The 12,359-nt window shown below is 54.0% G+C and overlaps 1 protein-coding gene across 1 annotated transcript; it reads left to right on the top strand.

Annotated features, from left to right (window-relative positions):
- The first annotated feature begins 2,967 nt into the window (after positions 1–2,967).
- Positions 2,968–4,447, top strand: LOC100471057 (homeobox protein MSX-3-like). The gene is made up of 2 exons (XM_002928705.3): positions 2,968–3,242; positions 3,883–4,447. The coding sequence occupies exons 1-2, from the start codon at positions 3,029–3,031 to the stop codon at positions 4,293–4,295; spliced, it is 627 nt and encodes a 208-aa protein (XP_002928751.2). The 5' UTR covers positions 2,968–3,028; the 3' UTR covers positions 4,296–4,447.
- The last annotated feature ends 7,912 nt before the right edge of the window (positions 4,448–12,359 follow it).

The following is a 12,359-nucleotide window of genomic DNA, read 5'->3' as shown; positions in this document are numbered from 1 at the left end:
GGGAGGCTGTCTGAGGTTGGTAGTTTCCTACAGGGCTTTCCTGGGAGATTACGTCTGGGAAGCATAGCCTTCGGAAGAGGCCTGGGGCAGGTGGCCCTGTCCTGTAGTGAGACCCACTACCAGCAGTGGTACCATTGTGTGCAAACTGCTTATTACCACTGGCTGCTAGATACAAGGGAAAGTGTGGCCAGTTTTCCATCAAGGACTGGACATATGTCACCAATATCTAGGAGGGAACAATCACTTTCTTCAGGACAGTGATGTCAACTTTGACCCCATGGTACCAGCTAGTGTGTGCTTTACATGACCTCACGTCTGCAGCATCAAACACTACCCCCCCCCAAGATTTGCGAGGAGAGACAGCATTTCTACTTTTCTCCTGTCCAATTCCTAACTTGGCCATTTGAACCCTACCAATCCCTTCACAAAAATCATCTCATCACATTGATTCCAAGGAAGCCCCCAGCAGGGCTTCCAAAAACCCCCACTCATTTCTGAAAGCAAAGGATGTGTTCATTCCCTACGAAGTCGGCACCAAAGGAAGGCCCAAGAAAAGAAAGGTCTTCGTGTGACCTTCTGTCCCCTCACAGCTCTGAGCAAGTAGTGGGAAATAATGCCACTCAAACCGGGGAAATGTCCGTCAAGTGTGGGGTAAGGGGGCAGTCTTTTCAGGGAACACCCGGGATGGGGGTGGGCAATAGCCTCAGCCTCAAGAAGGCTCCCTGCCACAGGCTGTCTTGGGTCTCCTGGCTGACCTGCTCCTGGGCTGCTGGGAAGCCAAGTGACCACAGTCGTCTGTCTCTCCTGGTGGGCAGAGACAGTGTCTAGGCTTTCTTCTGACATGAGACATGGGTTTCTATGTCCAAAGCCACTACATCGACAGAAATGGGGTCCCTTCTCAGCCCTCCAAGCCTTGTCCCTCTGCTGGCCAGGCCCTGGGGGTCTGAGGGTACTGCTCTGCTGGAAACCTGTTTGTGCTGACCATTGGGGCCTGGATTTTCATGTCCAGCCCTGGAGGCTCTCCCCAACCCCCAAATCTTCCCTCCCTTCTCTGCCACTTCGCTGGAACCAATGTCAGGCAGGGGCCTGGTCAGCACTGGCCCAGCCTTGCCCTGCCAGGAGGGATGAACACCGTTTGGACACCCACAGGGAAGGACAAGACTTTCCTGAAGGCTGGTGCTGCATCTGGTCCCGAGATCCCCTCCTTCCCCCAGGGCCAGCCAAACCACAGCACAGACTCCCACTTCACCCACCGAGATGCCATCTTCCCAGTGTCCTGAGCAGACCTAGGGCAGTCTGGGGCAGCTGGCTGTCACCCTTGTTAAAATTCTTCTTCAGGGGCGCCTGGGTGGCACAGCGGTTAAGCGTCTGCCTTCGGCTCAGGGCGTGATCCCGGCGTTGTGGGATCGACCCACGTCAGGCTCCTCTGCTGTGAGCCTGCTTCTTCCTCTCCCACTCCCCCTGCTTGTGTTCCCTCTCTGGCTGGCTGTCTCTATCTCTGTCAAATAAATAAATAAAATCTTTAAAAAAAAAAATTCTTCTTCAAACGCTTCTGTGAGTGGCCTGCTGGAGATAAACTACCAGGAGAAAGTCCTGCAAAGAAAGTGCTTTAATGATGCAATTATCTTCATTGGACTCAGGACATCTTTATTACATTAGAAAGGGGCAGTCTGTTTTGGGTTCAGAAAGAGCTGCCCTAGCTGCAGACATCAGGCTGGCCTTGGAGCCCCAGCAGAGGCCCCTTCAGCCACACTTCTAAATTTACATGGAGAAAACACTTTCTAACTGAATTTCTCTGGCTGAGCCAGACAGCTAACTGTCCCCCAAAGCTGGAGTTCATTAAAACAACTTTGGTTTTTCAAAAATAAATATATACCCATCCAGGTTGCTGTTCCTGTGTTCTGGGATATTAATCAGACATAAAGACACCTGCAAGCCAATTTCATGATTTATTCTAAAACTTCAGGGAGAGACTGCAGAGGGGACGCTGCAGCACCCAAGAAGGTTCTTAAACCAAAGATTGGCCCAGTTTTGTAAAAATAATCTGAATAAGGAGGGCAGGTCTCTCTCCGGCCTTCACCCACATTGGCGGCCGCCTCCCAGAAGCAGCCCCCCGCCCCGGCGCGCCCGGGGTGGGTCGGAAGCCTGCGCTGACGAGGTCCCTCTGCGCTGGACCTTTTCCTGGTCCCAGGTCCAGGGTCGCGTGTCCAGGGACGATTCGCACGAGCAAGAGCGGAACGGGAGAGGCTGACACCAGCGACGAGAGCGGCTGAGTGGCCTGCCTGTGTCCCAACCCCGGGACAGGGCTGACCCCGCCACCTTCCCTGCGGCTGCAGGCCTTGCGCAAGGAATTTCGACGCACCCCGCTGGCTGCTCCCAGGGCCGGGCCCTGGGACACTCGGGCCGCGCGATGGGCGGTCCCTGCCCGGGAGGGCTCCGGGAAGCTATAGGTGCCTAAAAAGCCACTCAGGGCCAAGGCGACTTCAAGGGGACGGAAGCGGAGTCGCCAGTCCAGGCGCCAGGTCCATCATATGCGGCTCCCAGGGTTGGAAGAGAGCGCCTGGGCCAAAGCAGGAGGTGCCGAGGGTTCCGGGTCCCGACTGGGGCGCAGCAGAAGAGCAGCGGGCGAGCCACAGGGGGACGACACTGCCTCTGATGGTGCGGCGCTCTCCGCGTCGCAGGATTCGCGCGGTCAAGGACCAGTGTTCCCCCCGCGGCTCTGCCAGATGGCTCCCGCCATCGATTCCTCCATTTGGGGAAGCTGGGGCCAGCTCCGCGTGCTCAGGGTTCTAGGTGGCGGACCCCCCACTCCCTGTCCATCCCGCCCCCCCAGGTCAGCGAAGCCAATGAACACCCAGGCTCACGGGGCAGCGACCGCGGCGATTGGATGGCGGTTCATGAAAGGGGCACCGCCTCTTTATAGGGTTGCGAGGGTGGGGGCGCCGCCAAGCCCGCGGCAATCCTGCCGCGCGCTACCTTCTCGTCGCGCTTGCCGGGCCCCGCCAGCCCTGCGCCCGCCGGCCTGCGCATGGCCCCGGCGTCACTCGGCATGAACGCCGCTGGGCTCAGGACGTGCGGCGGGGGGCGCACGGGGACCGGCCCACTGCCCTTCAGCGTGGAGTCGCTGCTGGAGGCGGAGCGCGGGCTGGACTCGGAGCCAGCGCAGCTCCGGGAGGAGAGGCCACGGGGCACCGCGGAGTCCTGGGCCTGGTTCCCGCCTGCTGCTCGCTCGTCCTCCCCACGTAAGTGCCCTGTCGCACGGTCCCGGGCAGCGAGAGAAGCCCCTACCAGGCCCAGGCTCGGAGGACCAGGGCGGGAAGGGCGCTGTCGCTAGTAACTTCGCAAAGTAGCCACTAACGCGCCTGGCCTGAGTGCAAAGAAAGAAACGAGCCCACCCGAGCCCTCGCGCGCGCGCCAGCCCGCAGTGGCCCCTGCGTCCCACTCCAACCCCGACGCAGAGTCCGAAACCCGTGAACCCGCGGCTTTTTGGCTCAGAGCTTCTCCGGCCCAAACAACCCCCACCCGGTCCATCCCCGCGATGCTTAACTTTTGCTTCGCCGAATCCTCGCCCCAGTGCTCACCGCTCGGTTCTTGAGGCCGCCTCCCGCCCAAGCTTCTCGCTTCTCCAAGGGGTCAGAGTTCCCCTCCTCCCTGGAGTGAGGGGCGGCCTATTTGAGAAGGACCCGAGTCCAGTGCCCCCACCTCCCCATGCACGCACCGTCTTGATGCCTTGCTCTCTTACCCCAGGGGCTTCTGGAGTCTTGTCTTCTCTCGGGGCCCAGACTTGCATCGGTAACCGGCCTCCGCGGGTTTCAAAGTGTCAGAAAGGGGTGCGCACTGCTGGCGTCTGAGCGCCCGCTTTGTGCTTTTCTCTCCTCCCAGGCGCCCGCAGCCCTCCACCCTGCACCCTCCGAAAACACAAGACCAACCGCAAGCCGCGGACTCCCTTCACCACCGCGCAGCTGCTGGCGCTGGAGCGCAAGTTCCGCCAGAAGCCGTACCTGTCCATCGCAGAGCGCGCCGAGTTCTCTAGCAGCCTGAGCCTCACGGAGACGCAGGTCAAGATCTGGTTTCAGAACCGCCGCGCCAAGGCCAAGAGGCTGCAGGAGTCTGAGCTGGAGAAGCTCAAGCTGGCGGCCAAGCCGCTGCTACCTTCGTTTGCCTTGCCCTTCGCCTTGGGCGCGCCCCTGCCCGGCTCCCCGGCCGGGTACACCGGCGCAGCGGGCACCCTGCCTCAGGTGCCAGGACTCCTAGCCGCGCCCGTCGCTGCCTACCGCATGTATTATCTGTCCTAGGGCAACCGGGGAGGGAGGGCGCGGGCGGGGAGCTGCTGGCTTCCCCAGCGGGGCATACGAGGTGGGTCCCCGCGCCAGGGGCTCTCTGCCGGCCGCGTCGTGTCCTCGCGCGGAACTGCCCCCCGGCGCTCCCTGTTCTTTTTTGTTTTTTTTTTCCAGCTTTTATGTTTCTGCTGTTGTTAATACAGGCTATGATTGATGCCTCAAACTTACTTGTGGGTATCTTACAGATACTGTAAAGAGTTTTTAAAATCACGTTCCTACCAAACTTCTCTGCAGTGAACAGTGAGCAGTTGATAATACAGAGCTTCCCATGTTGTGCAGAGCAGCCAGGAGGGTGTTCTGAGGTTTCCTCTGTGGCGCGTCCCCGCGCCCCTTCCTCCCATAAGCGGGACACTCAGAACTGGCTACAAGGTTTGGGGTTTCGGCAAGAAACTAAGGCCGGAACAAGCAGGTGAAAATAGTCTGGTGCCGGGACTGTTAAATGAACTTACTAGTTACTTTCACTGGCTGGGTTTGCTACGGTCGGGACCAAATGGAAACGTTCACGCTTATTTTAGGGATTTTCCCCGCATATTATTGTTTTAGTGGAGAAGGCTGGGCAGCCTTCGGTAAAATGGTGTGTGTGTGTGTGTGTGTGTGTGTGTGTGTGTGTGTGTGTGAATGTGTGGGGGTGAGTGCATGTGGCGGGTGTGGCCCTGCGGGGCGCGCGCCCGGGGACGCGGGGATGGGCTGGACAGCGACGTGCCCCCGCCTCCCGCCGCCGCCGCAGGACCCGCGGCGCCCGGGTCCTGGGGGTCGTACCGCCTGCCCCGCTGGGCGGGGATGGCCAGGGGCCGGAGGCTCATTCCGCTGCTACTGCTTTGCCACACGCCGAGTTAACCGGGCATCGGGCACCGAGTAAGGAGGCGGACGGTGTCCTTTAAGGAGGGGCCGCCCGGCGTCCCCAATACTCCGCCCCGGCGCGGGGGCTGCTGACGGCGCCTGGTGGTGGCACGAAAACCCACAGCGCCCGCTTCCCGCGCTCGCGGCAGCCTGGGGCGCCGGGGCAGCCCCCGGCCTCCGCCTCCGCCCACCCGCCGGCCCTGCGGACGCCCGGCGCGGACCACAGGGTGGGGGGGACTCCAAGCCCTTCCTTCCAGACAGGCCCGCAGGGCGGTGGCGTCGGACTGGGGTCCTGCCCGCCCGAGGAAGCTCAGCAGGAGGGTCCCAAAAGTCGTAATATTGCATGAATTTGCCTGTTAGTAGCCATCGTTCTCCCTGCGTTTCTGGAAAAATGAGAGTTCATCATGGATTTTAAAGGGACCCCACCCCAGTTCTTGAAGTGCGAGCCACTGAGAGTGACAGTGTGGTGACCATGGAGGGCAGGGAAGCCCCTTCCCCTTTTTCCTGCTGCCAACGGACAGGGGCTTCTCCCGCTGTGCTGGCTCTGAACCCCACTCCAGGAGCGATCTTCAAGGGCACAGGTCTGTAAATATGTGGAAAAGGGTGGCTGGAGGCCCCTGTGCAGGGGCCGCGCCCTCCAGTCTGGACACTCCTGGCAGCCAGCACTGATCATCCTCACAAGTTTGAGGTCCCTGAAAGTCAGGACCAAATCTTTTTTTTTTTAAAGATTTTATTTATTTATTTATTTGACAGAGAGAAAGGCAGCCAGCGAGAGAAGGAACCACAAGCAGGGGGAGTGGGAGAGGAAGAAGCAGGCTCCCAGCAGAGGAGCCTGACGTGGGGCTCGATCCCATAACGCCGGAATCCCTTCCTGAGCCGAAGGCAGACGCTTAACAACTGAGCCACCCAGGCACCCCAGTCAGGACCAAATCTTATGGACAGACAACAAGGCTCACTTTGCAAATAGTTCGAGGATCACTGTGGTCATTTGGGATAATCCAGGGCAAGGGTGACAGTGAAACCAACGCAGGAGGAAAACCGCTGTCCAGTGCCCACAGCCCAGCTTTTCCCCTTGTGTCCCCTGATCTCCATTCCAGTGGTGCTGTCACCACGGAGCAGGGGTCTATACATACCGCTCCACACATGATCCCTACCGTCCTGGGCAGCCCGCAGCTGGCGGAGCAAGGTGCTGAATCAATTTGTTAATGTTTCTCCGTAACCATTTCCAGCCCAAGACACATGCCTGGGGAGGCTCCCTGCCCAGCTACCCCCATTGAGCTGGTCAATGGCCCTTTCATCAGACCCCCGGTGTGGTGCCCATACCACTCAAAGTGAGGGAAACTCTGTGGGGGCCCAGGCCAGGCGAAAGCCCGCCAGCCTGGTGCCCTTGTTGCTTGTCAAGACCAAGCCTTTCTGCTGTTCTGGAGAGGGCGACTTCCCCAGGCAGGGGGCTGTCCCTCGTCTTGAGACTTCTGCTGCCTGTTCGCCTTCTCTCTGAGGACTCAGGTTCCTGCATGTCCTGGGCCAGATCCCCAAGCCATGGCCCTCTCAGAGGCCCAGAGGCTGTCCCGAGCTGGCCAGAGCCAACATGGAAGGGTTCACCCATCAGGAGCTTGCATGGAGGCCTGGGGCCTCTGCCACCCTGGTCTTAGGACAGACACCCTGAACTCTGAAGTCTGCGCCCTCTCATGTGCTTTGTGCCCAGCTGCTGTTGGTGGACTGGGAGATACCAGCCCTGCCCTTGGGAGACCAACCAGACAAGGGGGACGGGAGTGCAGTTCAGGACAGATCATGCCTCTTTGGAGGGCGAGGGGACCAAGAGTGGGTTGAGTTGTGCAATGGCGTGGGTTGTGGGTGACTCTGGTAGGGGTAAAAGTAGGGGTGGGACTGTGGAGACCCCAGATGGTGAGCCACCCACCAAGTCTGGGTGTCTCATCAATCTCATTAAACGAGTGGCATAACAATAGGCCTGGCTGGTCTGGGTGACCAGAAGCCCACCGAGCCCTGGGAGTGGCCTTGAGGCTCATCAGTCAGTGTCCTGCTGGCCCAGTGACAGGGTTCAGGCCAGTCGGGCTCATGCACTCGGTTTCTGGGCACCTTCCCAGCACAGTCGGCCCGCAGAGTCCTGCCACAGCCTTGCCTGCCCTGTGTCTGAGGGTTGCTGCTCTCGGCCCACCCCTGGCGTGGACCCCCGGCCACAGGTCCTGTGTCTGTGGGCCCTCAGAGTGTGGACCAGGTCAGATGCGTTTCAGTATTTCTCGGGGGGGGGGACTCCCCCCATCTGACTGTAGAGAAGCAGTTGTGATCATAAAGAAGCAGTTGTCTAGAGGGCAGAGGCTCCTCGTGGGACTTCTGAAAACGTGACCCCGGGGTCCTTCTTAAGCTGGGCAGTGGGGGGGGGGTCTACCATTCCTGCCAGGATATGCAAGTTCACATGTGCTTTTGTTCCTGGGAGGTGTTTCATGACAAGAAAACACTGCTTTGTGTTGGGTACAGTGATTGGTAAAGAACGTCACCTCTCTGTGCCCCTGGAATGCAGGCAGCATGCCCCAGCTGGCCCGTCCAGGCACCGGGTGGGCTCCCCCTGGGGCTTCCTTGTGGCCCCAGGACCTCCCCCAGGCTCCAGTCTGTGCTGCTCCCAGGCAGTACTTCCGAGTAGATGGGCTGCACTGTTTTCTGGGCGTGATAACACATCACGCTGTTCAGATGGCCTCAAGCTCTGCTACTCTCATTTTGACTTTTACAAGTGTTGTCTCCTTCACTTAAGTGCAGTTTTTGCTATTCCTGATACTCTGTATTATACGCTGTATTCCCTCTATAAGGCCATCAAGAAAAATTAGCAATTAACCTGACATGACTAGGGATGCAGGGCGCTAAGTTTCAAAGGCGGCACAAGGTAGGAAGGAGCATCTCAGTGTATATGGGGCACGCGTCTGAAAACCACACCCGACAGCGACATTATTCCTTTAAACGTTCAAGGGGCGTTCTTGTTTTCCAGGTTGTACTTTGAAAATGTTAGAACGTGGGACGATGCACTCACCCCTGCCCTCATGGGGCCCGTTTTTACCACTTGAGATGGTGAGTGCTGCACCTCGAGGCCCAGAGGCAGGGGTGGCGGGGAGGCCACGGGCAAGAGAGAACCGCGTTCTTACTCTGTTGAAGCAATTGTTGGATTTTCCACCAGATGGAGCTGAAACTGAACACAGTAGCACCCGCACCCTCACCTCCTCTCCCTGTTACTGGGCAGGCTAGAAACTCTGGCATCGGGGTGCACAGAAGTTGCCAGAAGGGGCATCTTTGTCTCATTCTTGACTTTTACAGGAAATATTTTTAACACTTCGCCATAAGCATGATATGCGTGTGGTGGGTTTTTTGAAATCTCTTTTCCAGGAGACTACAGCAAAAAATAAATAAATAAATAAATAAATAAATAAATAAATAAATAATAAAGATAACAAATGATGGATTGACGAGTAACTGTTAAAAACTCAGGTTCAGGGGTGCCTGGGTGGCACAGCGGTTAGGCGTCTGCCTTCGGCTCAGGGCGTGATCCTGGCGTTATGGGATCGAGCCCCACATCAGGCTCCTCCGCTATGAGCCTGCTTTTTCCTCTCCCACTCCCCCTGCTTGTGTTCCCTCTCTCGCTGGCTCTCTCTATCTCTGTAGAATAAATAAATAAAAATCTTAAAAAAAAAAAACCTCAGGTTCAACAAAACAACGCCAAGTCCGCAGCACATCAGGAGAAGTGGGACAGAGGGCAGGGTGCCATGTGCACAGAGAGCGTGGCCCGCTCGCCCGCCTGCCATGGTCTGACTGGACCGCTTCACAGAGAGGTTGCCCCCTCGCTCCGGGTTCCGCTGCTCCTTCCCACTCGCCTGTGGGCTCGGGATGCTTCCCCTGGAAGCACTCACTACCCAACCCAAGGGCCTGACCTCGGTTTTGTCTTTGGGACACCCAAGGCCCAGAAAGAAAGCTGTTTGCCTTCTGCTCCTTCCGTGCAGCGGGGACAATTTTGGGTTGGGTGTGCTCCTGGAAGGTCGCTCAGGGCTGAGCTCTTCCATCACTAACTGGAGGGGCTGCCCTAGTGACATGATGACTTACCCCAGAGCTCTGGTCTCCGAGGCCGGGCCTCCCCCCGACACCTGCCTGCGCTTTCTTGTCCTCCTTTTTACGTTTGTGGTAGAAAATGGCAAGCACGTGGGCACAGTTCCAGCAGCCGCAGTGAACTCAGGATCAACCTGGTTCTGTCTCAGCCTCAAACAGTGCTCTCTCCTGGATTACGCTGAAGCAAATCCCAGATGTCATGTTATCTCCTTCACAAATACTTTAGGACGTACTCTATAAAAGGGTTTTAGGAAAACAGCCTCAGTATGATCATCACGGGGCAGCAAGAATGCTTTTCGAGTGTCCAGCAGCAGCCAGGTGTCCCAGATGATCTTGCGATCTCTTTGTTTATTTTATTTTATTTTTAAAAAATATTTTATTTATTTATTTGACAGAGAGAGAGCACAAGCAGAGGGAGCAGCAGGCAGAGGGAGAAGCGTGGGACCCAGGGATCATGACCTGAGCTGAAGGCAGACGCTTCACCGACTGAGCCACCTAGGCGCCCCCGTTTGTTCTTTGAAACAGCTTTATGGAGAGATCAGTCACTCACCATACAGTTCGTCTGTTTAAAGTGCACGATTCGATGCTTTTCAGACGTGTGCAGCTACCTCCAGTCGACTTTAGAACATTTCCATCATCTCAGAAAGAAACCCTGTACTTTCGGGCTATGGTTCCATTTCCCCGTAACCCCCCAGCCCTAAGAACCACAGACCTTCCTCTCTGTGTACGTGTTCACATACCAGACATTTCTAGAAATGGCATCCTAGCCTATGGGCCTCGAGTGTGTGTGTGTGTGTGTGTGTGTGTGTGTGTCTGGTTTTGTCCACTCAAGTATATTGTTTTCAAGGCCCATTTGTGTCGTAGCAGCTAATAGCTTCATTCTTTTTTATGGCCAAATAATATTTCATCATGTGAATATACCACATTGTTTATCCATTGGTCAGTTGAGGGGTATTTGGGTTGTCCCCACCTTTTGGCTACTATGAATAATGCTGTACGAGTCCTGTGTGGACATGTGTGGACGTGTGTGTTCATTTCTCAGGTGTGCACCACTTTCTTTTGCATGTGGATGTCCAGTTATCCCAGTACCGTTTGTTCAAAAGACTCCTCTTTCCCCATCAGTTGACCACAAGTGTGTGTTTATTTCTGGACTCTCAATTCTATCCCGTTAATCTATGTGTCTTTCTGCTGGTACCACAGCGTCTTCCTTACTGTTGCTTTGTAGTAAGTTTTGAAACCGGGACTATTTTGTTCTTCTTTTTCAAGATTGTTTTGGCTATTCCGGGTCCCTTGCAACCCCATACAAATTTTAGAATCAAGCTTGTTAATGTCCACAAAGAAGGCCACTGGGATTCTGACAGGGATTGCGCTGAATCTGTAGATTAGGGAATATTGCCATTTTAACAATATTACATCTTCCAATCATGAGCATGAGATTATTTCCAATTATTTAAATCTTTAATCTCTTTGAACAATGTTGTACAGCTTTCAGAGTATAAGTTATATACTTCTAGGGGGGAACTCATCCCTAAGTATGTTATCTCTATTGATGCTATCGCAAATGAAATTGTTTATTTCTACTTTGGGATTGTTCATTGCACATGTATAGAAACAGAATTGATTTTGTATCTTGACCCTTTATCCTCAAACCTTGCTGAGCTCATTAATTGCTTTTAGTCATTTTTCAGTGGGTTTCTTAGGATCTTCTATATACAAGATCATGTCATCTGTGAACAGAAATACTTATTCCTTTCAAATCTGGATGCGTTTTGCTTTTCTTGCCTAGCTGCCTGGCTAGAACCTCCGGCACGATGTTGGATAGAAGTGTCCTTGTCTTGTTCCTGAAAGCATCCAGTCTTTCACATTAAGTATGATGTGACCTGTGGGCTTTTCATAGATGCCCATTATCAGATCAAGGAAGTTACCTTCTATCCTTAGTTTTTTAAAGTCTTATTCTCTTGTGGGGCGCCTGGGTGGCACAGCAGTTAAGCGTCTGCCTTCGGCTCAGGGCGTGATCCCGGCGTTATGGGTTCGAGCCCCACATCAGGCTCCTCTGCTATGAGCCTGCTTCTTCCTCTCCCACTCCCCCTGCTTGTGTTCCCTCTCTTGCTAGCTGTCCCTATCTCTGTCAAATAAATAAATAAATAAAATCTTTAAAAAAAATAAAGTCTTATTCTCTTGAAAGAGTGTTGGATTTTGTCAAAAGATTTTTCTGCATCAGTTGAGATGATCATGTGATTTTCGTTTTTTATCGTATTGGTATTACACTACAAGGTATTACACTAATTGATTTTCTGATGCTAAAGCAACGTACCGTTCCTGGGATAGATCCCACGTAACTGTGGTGTGCAATTCTTTTTATATGTTGTTGATTTGGTTTGTAATGTTTGTTGAGGATTTTTGCATCCATAATCACAAGAGGTATTAGACTATGCTTTTCTTTTCTTGTGGGTCCTTGTCTGGTTCTGATGACAAAGCAATACTAGACTCACAAAAGGGATTTGGGAAGTGTTCCTTCCAATGCTATGTTTTGGAAGAGTTTTTTAGAAATTGGTGTTAATTCTTCTTTAAATAATTGGCAGAACTGGTCAAACTATCTGGTCCTGAAATTTTCAACTTTTCTTAGTGGGTAGATTGTTGTTGTTTACTAATTTAATCATTTTACCTGTTATAGGACTATTCAAACTGCCTATTTCTTCTTGAGTCAGTTTTAGCCTCTGTGTCTCTCTAGGAACATATCCGTTTCGTCTGAGTTATCTGAATTTGTTGGCATAGAACTGTTCATACCATTACTTTCTAGTCTTTTTTTATCTCTATTAGGTATGTAATAATGTCCCCATTTTCATTCTGATTGCTGGATGTAGGATTCTTGACAGCTTTTTTCTTGAAGCACTTGGAATATGTTATCCTCCTACTTTCTGGCCTCCATTACTGCTGATGGGAACCCCTCCTAATTTTATAGAGGTTCCCTATGCTGGTGTTCTTCATGGTACCCCATGTCTCCCTGAGGCTCTCTTCATGTTTATTTTTCTTTTCTGTTCTTCAGCATACACAATCTCAAGTAACCTATCTTCA

The sequence above is a fragment of the Ailuropoda melanoleuca genome, chromosome 6 (genome assembly GCF_002007445.2).
Source record: "Ailuropoda melanoleuca isolate Jingjing chromosome 6, ASM200744v2, whole genome shotgun sequence".
NCBI classification, from domain to species: Eukaryota; Metazoa; Chordata; class Mammalia; order Carnivora; family Ursidae; genus Ailuropoda; species Ailuropoda melanoleuca.
Note: the sequence above shows the minus strand (reverse complement) of the source record. Positions and strands in the feature narration are given on the sequence as shown.